This window comes from Pteronotus mesoamericanus, unplaced genomic scaffold (genome assembly GCF_021234165.1).
Source record: "Pteronotus mesoamericanus isolate MK-2021 breed Mesoamerican mustached bat unplaced genomic scaffold, CSHL_Meso_final scaffold_507, whole genome shotgun sequence".
In the NCBI taxonomy this organism is placed as follows: Eukaryota; Metazoa; Chordata; class Mammalia; order Chiroptera; family Mormoopidae; genus Pteronotus; species Pteronotus mesoamericanus.
This window is the reverse complement of record NW_026555319.1, coordinates 9,441,934-9,459,495: the sequence shown is the minus strand read 5'-3', so window position 1 is coordinate 9,459,495 and position 17,562 is coordinate 9,441,934. Positions and strand designations below refer to the sequence as shown.

General features: G+C 41.6%; 1 protein-coding gene across 2 annotated transcripts in view; it reads right to left on the bottom strand.

Moving 5' to 3' along the window:
- Positions 1–787: 787 nt before the first annotated feature.
- SUDS3 (SDS3 homolog, SIN3A corepressor complex component) overlaps positions 788–17,562 on the bottom strand; it is a 34,741-nt gene continuing 17,966 nt past the window's right edge. Inside the window, exons 7-12 of one of the 2 annotated variants that reach the window (XM_054594420.1) lie at positions 15,832–15,927; positions 14,792–14,853; positions 14,614–14,635; positions 13,322–13,427; positions 7,238–7,322; positions 788–4,233 (exon numbers count right to left, since the gene is read on the bottom strand). In XM_054594420.1, the coding sequence (XP_054450395.1) occupies positions 4,135–4,233; positions 7,238–7,322; positions 13,322–13,427; positions 14,614–14,635; positions 14,792–14,853; positions 15,832–15,927 (470 nt within the window). In that variant the 3' untranslated portion in view covers positions 788–4,134. Of the gene's footprint in view, positions 4,234–7,237; positions 7,323–10,147; positions 10,234–13,321; positions 13,428–14,613; positions 14,636–14,791; positions 14,854–15,831; positions 15,928–17,562 lie in introns of those variants that run through there. The other variant, XM_054594421.1, reaches the window with a different exon arrangement.

The following is a 17,562-nucleotide window of genomic DNA, read 5'->3' as shown; positions in this document are numbered from 1 at the left end:
TCCTTAATGACACAAGTGTACCTCAACATTCCTCCTGGGTTACATGCCACTGAGTCAGCCACAATCCTGGTGACCCTATGAATGAGTGATGTCCACAATGTCATGTCTTCCTCAGCCCTGCTCAGCTTCTGCAGACTCGTATTTATGGCTTCTGTTACGGAATTAGTCCATCTCATAGTTGGTCTTCCTCTTTTCCTGCTGGCTTCTATTTTCCCCAGCATTACCATCTTTTCCAAAGAACTCTGCCTTCTCACAATGTGCCTGAAGTAGGACAAGCTTCAATTTTGTCTTTTTTGCCTCCAGTGATGTTTCAGGCTTAATTGGCTCTAGGATTCACTCATTCGTCTTTCTTGCTGTCCAGGTATCTGCAGCTTTCCTCCAATATCATCTTGCAAATGAATCCATTTTTTTTCCTATCAGCCATCTTCACTGTCCAATTTTTGCATCCATACATAGCAATTGGGAATACATGTTTCCTCCTAAGGTTAATTTTATTTATTCAATTTTTAATCAGATTATTTAAGCCTCTCCAGCAAGGAGGGGACACTTTATTTAAGGGTCAACACCGCTAGACTGTCCTTCACAAAACTGAAAGTTAGTCTTTGACATCATTCCTTATCTGACTCTTTAAAAAAAAAAAATGAGCATATATCTAGTACATCCCTCCCTCCTCCCCAAATTCCTTCCCCACTGTCACTGGAGGAAAAATGTAAAATAAATTTCAATCATTTATCAAGTCAATGGACATAACACAGACTACACGCTGGTTTTCTCTTTGAAAGTTTATTTTTTTTTAAAAAAAGCTGTACTTTTTACATTTTACATTCACCTCTCAGAACATTTAATGGTACCAGTTAATGATGTTATTGTATAAAAAGCCCACCAACTGCTTGAAATGGCTGCAATTTTTTTTCTTTTTTTTTACCGTGTTCTGATATTAAAGTGGTTTGCACTCCGGAAAAATTGGTGTAACAGTAAGTACCAAGATTTCAAATTCCCAGATTAGAAACAAGATTTTTAAATCAGGGGGAAATTTAGTAAAAATTCAAGGGTAAAGGAAATGATAATAGAAAAACAAAACCAACAATATTGTAAAAAATAGGCTTTTCCCCCCAAGTTAGATTAAAAAATGCAACCAACCCTCCCCCATGTTTCTCTTAGAAAAGTCACCCAATCCGGAACACAGGGTCTCCCACACAAATGTAAGTAGCTTGATTTGCAGGTCAGCCTCTGGGATCTCACAGCGGCCCCAGTCAGAAGTTTGTTGTTGTTGTTGTTGTTGTTTTTTAACTAAGCTACATTAGGTAGTTAAACATCCATAAATACTAGTATCCAGACAAATAAAAATATCCTGGCTTTGGCTTGGCTACAGAAAAATGGAAACTGTTCAAGAGGACACTGGCTGAGGAAGAGAGGGAGTTAGGGAAATACACAAAACCTCCAAGAAGAGGTAAAATAAATACTGGGACACATCAATAGCAAACACTGTGTACTTGAGGCAGATGCCTTGAGCCAAACACGCATGCAGCTTCTTGATCAGAGTTAACACACATACAAGGTTCTTGATCAGAGTAACACACATATAAGTTCTTGATCAGAATCACACACATACAGGTTCATGATGAGAACTGTCTGGACCAATTTTTATCAAAGTACCACTTACAGGAAATAGTTTGAATTTGGGAATTCATCTAGTGAGAGACAGACCTTTTGGAATAAGAACAGCCACCTGGGCTAACAGCCGGCCCCCTTATTCTAGGAATCAGAAAGTCTGTTTCCCTCTCTAGTTCACTTTGCCCATCACAAAAGTTCCCCCACCTCCTAACGAGGGGGCTCTTCCACCCCTGGTCACTACAGGGGCCTGGGTGGTTGAAATGCTGAGTTTTTCTTCTCTGGAGTAATTAAGTTAAAAAAATTAACAAATACCTGGGGTCAGGAATATAATTTACTGTGCTGTGCCTTGCATCTACATCACATTTTCCTCCATTTTCACCAGATCTCATGATTTTAAGAGCTGCGACGACACTGAAGCACAGAAGGCAGTGATGGGACGGAGAGCATGCCTAACCGTGGCCTCAAACACCCTCAAATTTACAGAGGAGAAGAGGCCGAAATGCCAGACCCTGGTCTTCAAATAAAGTTACTTCATGAAAGCACAGAGGCGCCATCAGACAAGGCAAGGAAAAAACGCAACTTGCTGCCTCAATGCTAAACCCTCAAGTATTATCAAAATAATCCTTTCACCAAAACAAAACAAAACAAAACTTTGGTGTACTTTAGGAAGACAAAAAAAAAAAAGAAAGAAAGAAAGAAAGAAAGAAAAAATAATCTTCAGTGGCAACATACACTAAATATATCTAAATAACTTCCATCACAGGGCACTAGATGAGAACCAATAGCTACTTGATATTATGTGATGCTACACATACCACAATGGCAATTCAAGCAAGAGAGATCACCCAAACAGCGAAGGCCACCAAGAAGAAACAAGAGGTGAAGTCCCTGTTTACTGTGGACTTGGTTCACTGTAGTGAACATCCTAATAAAGGGGGGCTGGGGGCAGAGGAAACACACAAAGGCCCAGGCAATTTTTGATGAACAGCATCATTTATCCTGTTTTCAAATGAGACTCCAACACCAAGAGAGAGAGAAAGAGGGGAAGAAAAAGATTTTAAATTAAAACAAAAATATATCTGTACAAGTCTTTACTCTGAGTCTGTAAGGTTTGGTCTCTGTGGAAGCCAGGACTTTGGAGGTGACTGACTTGTCATCACAGCCCCATGACTTGCTTTGGGGTGTGCACATCAAGAGACAGCACGAAGGGAATCACGTGAGACCAAGGGAGTTATTTACAAAGATTTCCTAGGATGTATGAAGTCTTGCCCACAGAGATGCTAACATTTACTCTAACTCCCAAAACTTAATAAACATCATAAGGTGGCAACTAGCATATAAAAAAACCCATCACCCAATGATCATTTTTCTAGTTGTAGGAACGAGGGAAAGGAAGTAGGGAGTACAGGGGAGGCTGTTTCATCAGAATTTGTCAGTAAGAGTGCAGGTCTGGTGGCAGCCACGGCAGAGCCTCCCGTCTCCGCCCTGGGCCAGGCCCCCTGGGAGATCTGGAGGCTGCGAGTGCCGACGAGCTTCCATTGGTTTGACATGGCCAATGTGCAATAACGGCATCAGTGACGAAAGCGCAATTTGAATGATGAGTCAGAGACTGTAGATGACTGGTTATTGCACTGTCAACCTCGCCTCCCCACCTTCGATAGGTAACCCAGATAACCAGCCTGTGGCAGGTACCACTTCACCTACTTGGGAGCAGAGGAAATGAATTACAAAGGAAACCGTCTGACATGACCACTTCTTGTTCCAGCTTGAGCTCGAACAACTGTGTGAATAAACCACTTGCACTAAATAACATTTAAAATATAGTATCTTCAGCACATTATGAATATGAAACACCCCCTTCCCCCAGCCCCAATTACTTCAGTGCACGCAGTCCCCCAGGCAAATGTTTCCGTCGTTCAGTCAGTGGAGAGGATGGCATGCGCCAGATGTTACACAAGGTGTTTATTTCTCTCTGAGAAGGCTGAGAGCCAGGAGAATTAATCTCCTTCTGCTAGGACCTCTCCCCTAAGCTTCTGGGGAAACAGTGAATTGGGCTCAACAAGGGAAGTAGCTATGTGATCCACTAATCAGATTCAAAACATGAAAATGCATTGTAGAGTGTTTCCCTTCCTGCTCCTCTTCTTGGTAGAAAGACTTAAAGATAATTAATGAAAAGAAATGTCCCTTCAAACTCAAAGGACGTTTTGGGGGAAAAAAACCCCCACATACACAAAGCAAAAAAATTAAACAAGTAAGTCAAACTCCCAATACTCCAGAAAGTAAAATCATCTCGTGGTGACTCCTGGCTGGAAGAAGTCGAGGCAGTTAAAGGATGAAACAAAGATGGAAGTGACTGGCCACGAAAGTGCCTTGCAGAATCCACAACAGTGTTCTCCATTTTCCAAGGCCAAGGAGCAACTCCCAAGTTAAAAACTTTCTATTAAGAAGAAAACAAAACAAAACCAAAAACCAAAAACCACTCCAGAAAAAAGGTCAAGGGAAGGAGAGCACTGTAGAAAGTCAGGCCGCTGACCTCCGGCGGATCACAAAGAGCCCACGCTGAAGCTGGCCCAAGTAAATCCTCATCTTCGTGCTGTCACTTGTCTTTCTCACCCAGATCTGCAGGGGAGAAGGAAAGGGAACAAGATGAAAGAGGCTAAGACTGAGGAGAAAATCTTCCAAAGCATGAAAATATTTACATAAATTAGGTGTAGGCAGAAAACTGGCAACCTCTTGCTGTCAACCTGCAAGGCCTTCAAAAGTACCTCCTTGACCTTTGGCCCTCCTAAAGGAATGCCTCTAATGTAGAGGGTAGGCATCAGCTCTTGAACTCATTTCTCCCAGCCATCCTTCTTACACTTTTGATTAAGAAAATGGAAAGAGCCCTGGTTGGTATGACTTAGTGGATTGGGCATGGACCTATGAACTGAAAGGTCATTGGTTAGAATCCACTCAGGGCACATGCCTGGGTTGCAGGCCAGGTCCCCAGTAGGGGGCGTGTGAGCAGCAACCCAATGGATATTTCCCTGACACATCAATGTTCCTCTACTTCTCTTTCTCCCTCCCTCCCCCTCTCTCTGGAAATAAATGAAATTTTTTTTAAAAAAGAAAGAAAATGGAAAGCACAATGATACTGGGTTCCAGTTCGGCCTTGATCTGAGGGACTCTTTTAGATGTGGTTAGACTACCGCATAACCAATATTCAAGATACATACATTCTTGAATATAAACTTTCAATCAAATTATGAAATATTGTTGTTACCCCGAGGGACTTCAGTACTATAGCTTTTCAATACCGATATCCTAACAATTAAGGTTAATGGTTGTGACAGGAAAATAAGGAAAAAAATAGTAACGAAAAAAGATGCCCCTGAGTGAGCTAAGGCCCAATTAGGATCACGCGAAGGTTACACTCGCTTCAGGGAGTCCTTCCCTCCTGACCACACGGCTCTCCCACAGAGGGCAGCACGTCTCGCATGTGACAGGCAGACACATTCCTCCGCAGAACCGAGAATGAACTCTTGCAGCAGGGGGACTGCCAGATTTGCCAAGTGCACTCCGTAAGGGGCATCCCTGCAGCCAGGAGGGGGGCGGAGCTGACACCCTGAGCGAAGGGCTCCTCTGTGCCAGACACTGTGCTGATGAAGCTGCGCCTCCTCATCCTCACGGCCCGCCTTTTACAGAAGAGCAAGGCTGAGTCATATGTCCTATCTAAGCCCTGGCGCCTGACATCGAAGCCCTTGCTCTCCTCCACTAAACCAGGCCCTGACTCTTCTCATCAGTTCCCTCATGTGTTTAATACACATAATTTTTTTTTAAAAATCTGTATCATATACATGCAAGTTTACATGTATCTTCTCCCTCCCCCAACCATAAGATTTTTTGAAAAGCTTATTCTCAGTTTCATCTCAATTTCTTTACTATGATTTATTTAGCAACAGACTTTAAAGTCAAACACACTGGTTTACAAATAAAGTTGAAGACCTCACATGAAGCTGAACCTCTAAAGGAGCTTGTAGAACCATTTTCAAGTAAAAACTGGCCCCAAGGAGGGCTGAACTGGGAAGTCATCAATACACTCAGATCTACCCACCAATTCTGCCCAGTCAAGTTATGCAAAGGCCAAGTAGCTCCAGTGTCACTTAGGATGTGACCTGAAAAATGAGCTGGAATGCCTCCAAGAAGTAAGAAATGTTTTCCTGTTACCAGAGGTGCATGCCTCTGATGCAATGAGCTGTCTCCCCTCCAGGGGACATGTCTCAGTGTCACCGTTTCCTTGTCAGACCTCGTTGACACTCTATTATGTCGAAGGGCAACAACCTTCAACAGAGAGACAGAAAAACCTAGCTTGCATTTCTATTTTCCTGAAAAGCCTTGCAGTGTCAGGAAGAAGAGAGCACTGGACCTGAGGTTAGGTTTCGGTGCTAGGGGGCCACACACATGCTTTGTGCAGCAGCCCACACAGCCCGGCACCAAATCTCTTTTGTGAAATCATGACACCTCTTGCTGAGGAGCAGCAAGCGTCTCCATCAGATCTCCTGTTCTGGTTTTGACTTGGCTTACGGTGACACATAGATCCTGAGTGCAGAGAAGAATGACATTCATTTATCTAGAAGGCTCTCCCTAACTTCTTAGTAAACAATCATTTTGCAAACTAGTCACATTTAAGGGCATTTTCAATTCAGGAAGCTGGGAGAATAGAAGAGGCTTAAGTTATTTCATAATCCAGTTTCATTAGATTTACTGTGCACTGGCACAAATAAGTTAGAGGGCAGACACATAATAATCAATTTCACTGCAGACATTTGTGGACTGATAAAAAAAAAATCAAGCCAATCCAGATATTAAAGTTCTAAACTTTTTTTTTTTAAATACTACTTACAGTATAGGTTACACTCTGCTGGTAGCTGCCTAACTAAGCGCCAGTGAGAGAACTCACAGGCGGGCCAGGTCTTCCTCCCTGAGCATAACCGTGTGGGCTGACTTTACAACCCAGCCCCCATCCCTGAGCAGTGACTGGAGGCCAACCGCTAATGGCACGCGCCCGCTAGCTCAGTGTTCAGAGGCACAACAGGGCATGTCAAATTGAAATGGCAGCAGGCAAGCAGCACTGTGTGGGTCAGACCTGACCAGCATCCATTTGTTGAGCACTCACTATGTGCCAGACACTGTGCCAGGTGCCTCAATACAAACCTCAATGCCATGAAACAAATCTATTAGTACACATGAAAGTTCTAGAGAAATAACAAAGATGGAGTATACTCCACAGGCAAGTTCCATTCTCAGTAGATGGTTACCTTAAAAAAGCAGCAGGATTTGGAAGCACAGATACCACGCAGATTTGCCTTTTGTTCTTTCCTGTTGTCTAGCTAGTGGTTCCCAACTCAATTACTGTACAGGGAGTTCACAGATACAAGATAAACACAAATCTGCATATATTGCAGTCAGGCAAAGTAAAGGATTTTCAAGGGTGATTTCGCCTATATGCAATTTCTGCCTGAAAGCGCTGACTTTGGACTAACCCACATATAACACAGGATTCCACTGCACTTTCTCAGTGGCCCTCGCACTGCAGGTGTGTCACCTTCTGCTTTCCCCCAGGGCGAGAGAGTTCAGTCCCTACCTCATTGGCTCCAACAGAGCTGATCACACAGCTCAGTTTCTGGTTGTCCTTTGACTCCAGGTAGATGGCCTGGCTCTTGTGGTACCTGCCAAAAATGGAACACAAGTTCATTTTTTTAACAGCTTTATTGAAGTATGATTGAAATGTAAAAAGCAGTACATACTTACTGTATACACCACTATGAGTCTGGGGATTAAGTATACACCTGTGAAACCAAACCACCATCAAGGCCATAGACATTCATGGGGGGCAAAAGTAGGTCTACAGCTGTGAGTACATGAAACAGTTTATTCTTGCATTGTTAATAATTTATTAATTATTGTATCTTTATTATTAACCTGCTTTTGCCCACCCCTGAATATCTATGGCCATATATATATATATATATCTATAGATATATCTATATATCTATAGATATATCTATATCTCACCTCCCTAAGTTTCTGTCTGTCCTCTTTATTATGATTATTGGTTTTTGTTGGTGTTTTTTTGAGTTAGGAACACTCAAGATCTACCTTCTTAAAAAATTTTAGGTATACAATACAGTACTGTTAAAGGCACAGATTTTTTTTAGGAAGGAAGGAAAGAGAAGGGGAAAAAAGATCACCACAGAAAAAAATGTAATTAAAAGAGTCTTAATTGATGTTTGAGGAAGATTCTGAATTTCAGGTTTAATTTAAAGGCTTCCAGCCTTAGATTGTATTAGATGATGACCTCCTTATCTTCTTCTAAATCTAAAACTTATGTTCCTTGGTCCCTCTCCAGAGGCGGAAAGGGGAGGGCCCAGAAAAGGGATAGGAAATTAACTCTATATTTATTTTTTTATTTGGACTATATGACTCAATTCAAAAAGTAAATTATAATTTTTCAACTAAAACCTGTTTTCACCCCAAAACACTGAAGAAGGCTGGGTAGACAAAACGAATAGATGGGCTTAAACAACGGTTTGTTCTGTTATTTATTTTCTATTTATCCAATAAGTCACCAACAAGAATGTAGGCCAAATCCAGCCCTTACTTTGGTCACTCATTCGACAAACACTCATTAATCACTCACTGTGTACCACTGACTATGCTGAAGGTTGGAGGCAGACAACGAACAAGTCCACATGGTCCCTGCTGTCATGGAACTTCAAATACAGCGGCAGTGAAGGAGATGAAATAATCACACCTGGCAAGAGTAGCTGGGTGAAGTTCTGAGTGTTGTGACATGAACCAGAGTATCTACCGTGGCCTAGTCAGTCAGGAGAGCTGCTTTAAATGGAGCAGACGTGACAGACACTGCCCTTTTGCCCCTTATCTATTCACTTGGCCTATAGTGCAAGACCACCTTCAACTTCTACAAGTTCAGGGACAAGGCTGAGGATGAAAGTGAGGAAGCCAGAGAAAAGCCAAATGGGACAATAACAGCTGCCACAGAATGAAGGAGCAGCTGCTGGATTACAAGAGCTGGCAGCCCCAGCCTGGGCCAGCACCTGTTCAGTCAAGAACATAACCTTTGGTTCATTCTGGCTGCACGGATCTGATTTAATAGACTCACTAACTCACGAAAATTCCAACAAAACCAAAATGCATCCCCCAGCAATGCACTGCATTTATATCATTATTTCCGTGGGAGAAGAGAGCGGACTGTTTTGCTGGTATAATGAAATAATCTATTGCCAAGACATTACAGTAAAGGATGTACTTCACTCCCACAATAAGCTTTTTCCAATCTAGGTTCTAAGCACTCTTTAATCTGATACTTTAGGAACTGAAAACTAAGGTTTCCAAGTCAATTTACTTCTTGAAAACAGTTTAAAAAAACTGAATTATAAACACAATTAGAACAGCAAGATTGGTTTAGATCCAGCTTCAAATTGGCTTCTTGCCAGAGATTAGTTGGTGAAATGGGTTAAGGGACCTTTAATAATGCTAAATATGTATTACTGCAAGCTCTGAATTGTACAATGCATGAGGAAAGGCTGAATTAGTTCACAACAAAACTCAAACTTGATTCCCTCCCACATCTAATCCAACTGCCCTATCGACATGGTTAGAATACAAATAGAGAGAGCATTCAGTTATTCTATAGGGATTGTAATTTATTAAAGAGATAAAAAACACAAAACAACAGACAACTAGCCTAAAGTCAATCTGATGCTACTCTCTAAATACTTTAATAAAGGAAAATCATGGATATGGTACAGAAGTGTATTACTAGTGTGGTAACCTGCTCAATATACTGCTAAATAACTATGTCCATTATGTTCTTGTGCCTGTAACAAAACATGCCTATTATATGAGTATCATACACAGAAAAAGACTGGGTAAATTTATATATTAAAATGTGTATTAAAATTTTATAAAAATATGAAATGTAAGTTAAAAATGGTATTCCTTTTATTGCATAGCTTTCTTTTTTTCAGAACAGGTAGCACTTATATTAAAAAGTACGTAATATCTTCTTAAATCATGATACTCGCTAATACCTAAATAAGATTAGGTAAAAAGAAAACTTAATGTCACAAATTTTATCTTAATGTCTGTTAAAAGACAATAGTTAACTCTGGGAGACTATTCAAACAATTCTCTTTAAGATGTGTTGTTTTTATTCAGATGTGCTCAAAGTCCAAACCCCAACACACTTGACTGGCCTAACAGTGAACATCAGGAATAAACAATGCAACCCATCTCTTACCCCTGAAAAGCGGTCTGGGAATTAAGCATCTGGCCACCTCCCCAAGGTGCCTGCTCTGGGATCCCCAAATGGTGGTGGCCTGAATATCCACCATCGGTCACCTTTTCTTCCATGGGAGAGATGGTCAGTGTGTTTCCCAAATTGGCCCACTTCGAACCCAACAGATTCCCATCACCTCCTGAAGCACCGTCTCAGAAGCTCCAGGACATGCATGCGCCACACAACGGCCTTGGGGAACCATCATTCTCTGGATATCAAATCTACTAAAATATCTGAATTCTCGCTGACAGGTGTGGCTCAGTGGGTTGGCTGTCATTCTGCAAAGCGAAAGCACATTGTTCAATCCCCAGTCAGAGCAAGTGCTTGGGTTGCAGGTTCAGTCCCCAATCAGGATACATACAAGCAGCCGCCAACATTTCTTTCCCTTTCTTTCTCTCTCGCTTCCCCTCTCTCTGATAAAAAAATAATAAAATAAAACAATAAAAAATAAAAAATAAATGAATTATCTGAATTCTCTGGAAAAAAATACCATATTTTACCATGCACAATGTGCTCCCATGCATAACGTGCACCCATGTTTGTGCGCATTATACATGGGATTATACCCATTATCGTACCCATTATCATACCCATGGCGTGTAATTATTATGCCCATGTATAATGCACATCCTTATTTTTCCCTCAACATCTGGGCAAAAAAGTGTGCATTATACATGGCAAAATACAGTTAAGTCCTAATGCTCATATAGGGGGTGTTTTTAAAATGAAGCCAAAAATTACATTATAACCTTAAAATACAAATTTACTTCCCAATTTCTAGGGGAAATTTCAAAATATACTTCACACATAAAAAATGTTAAAAAGCAACATCAACTGAGCTAAATTAGGAAAAATGTACACTATCACTTTTTTGCCAATTAACCCATTTTACAAGCTATAACTCATCTCTGCTGAAAAAATACTTTATTAAATAGCTTCAGAGGACAAGCCCCAAATGTGAAGCTAACTTTATTCCTTTATTACTAATAGAAATTCTGACCTGGGAATCCCTACAATTAAGCTCTTAAAGCTTTGCCTCTACTATTAAACCCAATGAACTAGAATCACCACTACCATTATGGAATAAAGTAGTTTCTTTAGAAGGTGAGTCAAAAAGTGGGGTAGGGGGGTAGAATTAATTTAATTTTGTATCCTACTGGGAATTCTGATATTAATGTTTCACTCCAAAAGAAAAGACCATGTCACAGCTATAGCCTCAAGGAATCCCAATCCTAGTTGTAAATATTCACTGTTTTGAGTGGACAATCTTTTGTCAGTGGAAGGCTAGAGAGTGAAATCCACTCAAGCAAGTGGGTGACTTCTTTTCTGATCCATATTAGCAGCCCCAGATTTAATGTGAGGAGGAATGAACAGCCTGCCGGCACCACCAGTCAGTTATTTTAAATATCAGCTACTTTCACAGTACTTTCTAAGAAGGGTCATTAGTCCAAATCAAAATGTGAGGAAAACGTACAGCAGGATATAAAATGCCTTAAAAGCAGTAGGGAGACCAAAGCAAAGGGAAGATGCTTATCTTTCAAAATGAAATGTAGCTTGATAAGTGTTCCTGCCAAGATGGGAAGCCAGAACCACACTCATTTTGCTGAAGTCATTTAAAACTCAATGAAACATGCTTTGCCAGAAACACTGTTTAGCCAAAATACTCCACACTACTGGAAAGAACATAAAGCGATTCAGTTGACCTCTCAGCCACAGGCTATGAATGCTGAAAAGAAGGAAAAATGACAGCCTCCAACTGACAAGGACACGAAAGGCAAACACCATGGCTGGTGAGACATGAGGGGCCAGTCTGTGCTGGTAAAGATGTCGACCAGGATTCCCTTAAACACCTTCCAAATACGGAAGGGAGGAATCTGAGCTGCCTTTCAACAGATGTGCCATGGACTTTGACTGCCAAGGCCAAAGAAGAGAGACACGCAGAATACACAAGAAAACAGTCTTGATATTTAACAATAAAACAAAATCAGCTTTAAATTCACTGAAAAGTAAAATGCTCCCAAAGACCTTATTTTTAGAATTTTTTAAATTGTGAGAAAGACAGTGAAATTCCTTCAAAATGCTTCAGAGGTCTAGGACAGCAAACCTGACCACTGTTTACATCATGAAACACTAGTCACTGTGGATCCTGTCTTTAGAAAAACAAGAATTTTATTTTACAGCATTTCACCCTAAAGACATGTCTCATAAAGTCGAAGGATTAAGCCTTAGAAAGATCTGAAGCAACACAATTACAAAATGAACATTATTTCAAATATCATATGGCTTTAGGACTCGAGATCCATAACAATGTTCGTGATAAATCTCATCATTTTTGAAGATGTTTCTGATGCGTGGACTTGATCTTTAAAGGTTATTTGGTTTTCATTATTTGAAATATTTTTCACCATATTTTGCCCCCCATGTTTTGAGCTGTTAGGGCCTGCCACCTAGTGGTAATACGTTCTAAGAAGCAACATTAAAGTACAAGACTGCCAAAGTGCCCAACGAGCAGGGAAGAAGGGAAGGAGAAAGGCAGAAGAATACAAATATATGTCCAGCATGACTTAAGCCGAGGAAGAGTAGGCCACATATGGACAATGAATGAAGGAATGTATCAGAATTAAAAGAGCTGTGAAAGGGTGGCAGGATCCGGGTAACTTAATACCTCCCAGAATGCCTAGTTACAGAGCAGACAGTAAGTGTTTGCTGAATCAACACATTTATGAATTTTTAAGGTTTTTTCATATTGTTTTGCCATTTCCTTCCCAACGGAAATAGAGGTGGTCTGAAGGTTTCAACTCTTCTTCAGTCTAAACTACAATTCCCCCAAGTATGCTTTCTGGATGAGCAGGTGAAAGGGTCCCTCACCAAATCAACAACACCTGACAGCACCCTAGAATTTCACAGGGTACATGAGCACAGCGGAGGACCCAAGGAGTGCTACAGTGGAGAAACCCATTTATCTGCACCAAGGGTTTTATCCCCCAAGCTCACTGGACCACAGAAGACCTATTAATTTTAGCCCACGGGGCGGAGTTATGAGAAGACAGAGGAAGACATAAACCCTGACCCAGGCTCCAGGAGCTCCACACAAGATGTAAGCTGCAAGTGCTGGCGCAGCGCGGAGGGAGAAAGGGCGACCACGAGCAGCGAACACCGTTTGAAAAAAACACTGCCTTCAGAGATCTAACAAGTAGCAGCAACCGCATCACTCCCAATACCCGTTTAAATGTTACCCCACTTTTCACACCATGTAAGTCAAGCAGCAGCCATGCTCTGAAACAACTGTAGACTGGCCCAGCCCTCTTTCCAGGTGGTTCTTTTGAGACTCTTATGAGCAATCTAGTTTTTTTCCCTACAACATACCATCTTTTATCATAGTATAATTTGCCATCTTCTATCCGGGCTTCAAACCTCTGGGCTGGAGACTCAGCAGGTGTGGCAGGCAAGTGTTCAGGAGAGGACGGGGAGGCTGCAGAAACCAAAGAAATATTTCAATGACTAATCATGTAACAAACATGCGAATCCACCAGTAATATGTTTTAGCTGAAATGTTACTAAAAGGTGCTCATAATCATAATCAAGTCCTCACAGTTGTAATAAAAGGGAATTCAATAAAATTCTTGTATAACACATCTAACAATCCTCAAAGCAAACTTGTGAGGTAAGCGAGAAGATTAACCTCACTGAACAGAGGTGAAACCTGAGGCTCAGGCCGGCTGAGGGATTTGCCCAACATTGCCTGGAGTAGAACTAAAATCCCAGTGACCATCAGAAGCCCAAAAGAAAAAGAATTCAGTAAATGTCTTTAAATTTATAAAAAATAATTTCTAGAATATTTATTCTAGGTAGAGCAGGCTATTGCTCTACCTATTTATTACTAGGTAGATGCAGAGTCAAGCTAATACAGTGCTAGTAACCACGGTGGTTTATGTAATTTAAATTCACACTCTTACTCAAATAACCCCTTTCCTCATCATGTCTTCAGAAACTCAGGCCCTGTCTGTAGACAACAGCAGCCCTCAGGAGGAAATTATTTAAAGAAAGAAGAATCTTATTTTCTTCCCCAAGTTTCAGTGAATAGAGGGATGTGTGAGTAATCACACTGCTTAAAACCAAAAACAAACAAACAAACAAAAAACATGCCCTGCCTGTTCAGGATTCCATTGCTAGGCAGCCTAGCAATGACTCTCGAGTGAGGCTCTAGAAGGAACCGTGGTGAACACTGGGATGGCCTCTTCCATGAGCCTATAAGTTCCTGACCAGGCCATGAAAAGCCACTACAACAGCAGTGCCTAGTACTTAACTCCACAAAGAAAGCAATACTGAAAAATCCTTCTGGTTTCATTTTTAGAAATGGAAGTGTACTTAAATCTTATGGCTGATGCCCATACAGAAAGGACATCCAATCAATCAAATGTCTCTTTTACAATAAATCCTAAGGAAAAGACAAAAATAGCTTTAACATAACAGGGTTAAAAAAAAAATCAGAGGAGGGTGCACCTACGGTTCTCTTCAGCTCTCACGACGATTACCCCATGGTAAATGATGGACACTTTATTTTTGAGAATGGCAACAGTTCCCCACCAGGTATTCGCATGCTTCTCCAAATACGTGATAAAAAGATTGCACAATTGCCAATAATGCCATGCACTTACCTGGTCTCTTGGGTGACTTAAGCTGTAGAAAGAACAACAAAAAATCTTAGAGAAAATCATTTCAGATGTAATGATGTCAAAGGTATCAAATTGATTTAACAAATAACATGTGAACAAAGTAAAGCAGAAAATCATATTAAACCTAAGCTTTCAAATAAATCAAAACATCAAACCGTACCTTATTTAACGTTCTCAGATCCTCCATGATCTGTTCGTCTGTTAACAAATAGTTGAGCTGGGGTATTAAGAGTTAAAGAAAGGCGTCTGAAAAGTGCAGTTTCCAAGCAAACAGAATTCGACAAAATGGTACCAGTATTTTAGAATTTACAAAGTGTAATCATGCTTCATGACATTTTTACAATAATAGCCTGTCTCCTGGAACTTTTTGATTCTCCTACTAAACACTGTGGTGCCAGGTATATAAAAGAATTCATACCCGCCCCTCCCTCCATCTTACAAGCTTCAATGATGCAAAGGTGGAATGAGCTTCAATAGGTAACTAAAATAACAGTGAGCACAGCACACGATAAAAGAACTTCATCCTGAATTTATGAAGTGCTTCTGTTCCAAAGATCTGAAGACTTCCTCATACATACTGGGGTTAATCTTCCCTAGCAACTTACACTCTCAGTTGTGAAGATAAAGCAACCGGAAGTTATGCCCTTTCCTGGTGGCAGACAAATGACTACACAACTTTGTAAACGGTTATTTGTGTAAATGGCTATTTATTAGTTCCTCAAGAATGACAGAAACAGAATTTCTCCATACGTCCTCTACCCATTCCCATTTTTATGACTAAAGGGGCTTCTTTATGTCTGATGAAATCTCATTTGCTTTAATTTAACAACAGTTTGCAATCCAGGAATAGAGATAACGGAGGTAGAAAAAGCAGATGATCGTTGTCCTCATGTTACAGGTGAAAAAAAATAAAGGCACATAAAATTTTCAGTTGCCCCTGAATCTCCAAGTGAGTTTTAAAACCCGGTTGAACTTCCAACACAAAGTACCCTTCCAAATATCTGCTCCGTATAAGTTCTTCCCACTAAAAGCAGTAGAATTGAGGACTTCAACAATAAAATGGTTGGCCCCTGTTTTCCAATCAAATATGACTCTTTTCTGTAGCACAATAATCACGTGTATTCTATCAAATGGGTAAACTAAGGATTCAATAGTCTCAAGAGGAAAAAAAAGTGACCAAAGCTTGATGCAAACGGATATCAGGAGCAGGTTTTCTCCTCTTGTCTGGAATGGGGACAGGATCATTTGGTCGCCTCCGCAACTTTCTGGTCATGATGGGTTTCACTTCCATGGAATCTGTGGCAAGAATGGAACATGTGAATCTGTCCAACCCTCACTGAAGTGAGAATTTCTGTAATGTAGGGATACCTGCCCCAAGGCCACCCCATCAGAACCACTTTCCTGGAGACAGCTGGTCCACACACAGCCCGAGCCAGAAACACACCTCACACTCTGGAGGGAGGGCCTGTGCTTGTTAATTTCCACCAGCTGACCTCAGTGCACGCACTTCCCTCCAGAAATGGGCCCAGCCCTGCAGTCTAACACCGTTACCACCCCAGGCATCTCTCCAGTACCCTGAAAACCAGGGATTTTCCTCCTCTTCCCTCAACTTTAAAGAGGCCACAGAGTCACAGGCTCTTGGGAATGGAAGGAACCTCTGGGTTCCCTCAGTCACCGGATTCCTGCTGCTCCCATGGAGGGCCGGAGAATGAAGCCCATCTGCACAAAAGGCTCTGCTAGAGGCCAGTGGCCGCAGTGCCAACAGTTTTGTGTGAGATCTTCATTTACAAACACAAACTCCTTATTTTATTTAATAACCTTTTGTAGCTACTTGACTATCAAGAATGGTACAATGATGGCTCATAATAAAGACCTCTTTTCATTCTTCTGGGCTTCTCTCTGCAGTCCCACACTGGTTGCTGACTCCCCTTGCCTTAAAATCTCTCCTCCCCCTGCCACTGCCACTCACATCTTTCCTCCTCTCCTAATTTGCCTCCTCGGGGTCCTTCTTGCTGGTCTGCCCCTTAAAAACAGGTGACCTCGGAAAGCCAGCCAGTCTCAGCCCACATCGCAGCGCATCTCCTCCCAAGGCCGCCTCCTCTCCCGTGTCTCGGGGATGTCACATCTATCCATCCCTCCATGTCAGAACAAAATCTGCCATCTGGGACTTGTCTTCCTTCGTCCAGGCATCAAATCCACCAGATAATGGCAGTTCTGCCTTTTAACTGCCTCTCAACTCCAAGCCCTCATCATATCCTCGCCTCCTTCAAAGTTATCTTCCTAAGACACAAATCAGATCATTTTGCACCTCACTCAGATATTTCAACGGCTCACCACTCGACAGAATAAAGGCCAAGCCCCTCTCCTGGCCTTCCTCCCTTTTCCTTCATTCACACGTACCCTATGTGCGAGCTTTTAGCTATTCTGTTACCCAAAGACACTGCGCTTCCTATACCTACAGACTGTGCATGCTGTCCTTTCTGCCTAGGCGCCTCTCTTCTGCCCGGTACGCTGCACAGCATCCCTGGAGAGCCAGTTCAACAATCCCCCTCTGTGACAGTAACCAGAGCATTACTGCCAAGAGTCACAAAGTATGGGACACTGCCCCAAACAGATGCTTGAATTCCACCCCAGCATGGAATCTGCCCCCACCCCAGCCTGATGATGAGATAAAGTGAACTTGAGATTATGCACACTATTAACAAAGCAGACAGGACAGCCTTGCAGAATTCAAATGTAGCACTTCCACTATGGTAAACTGCAGGATGTAAGAGTATACCCAAATGTGCATACAAAGTCAAATAAAGTTTCTGCATGCTACTCTTAAGAGCGGAAATGGGCAATACTGTTATTTTACCCCCAAGAAGGAATGAAGGTAAAGTGGTAAGAACCACAGACTTAACAAATACTCGTAAAAGCGTACCTGAAAGT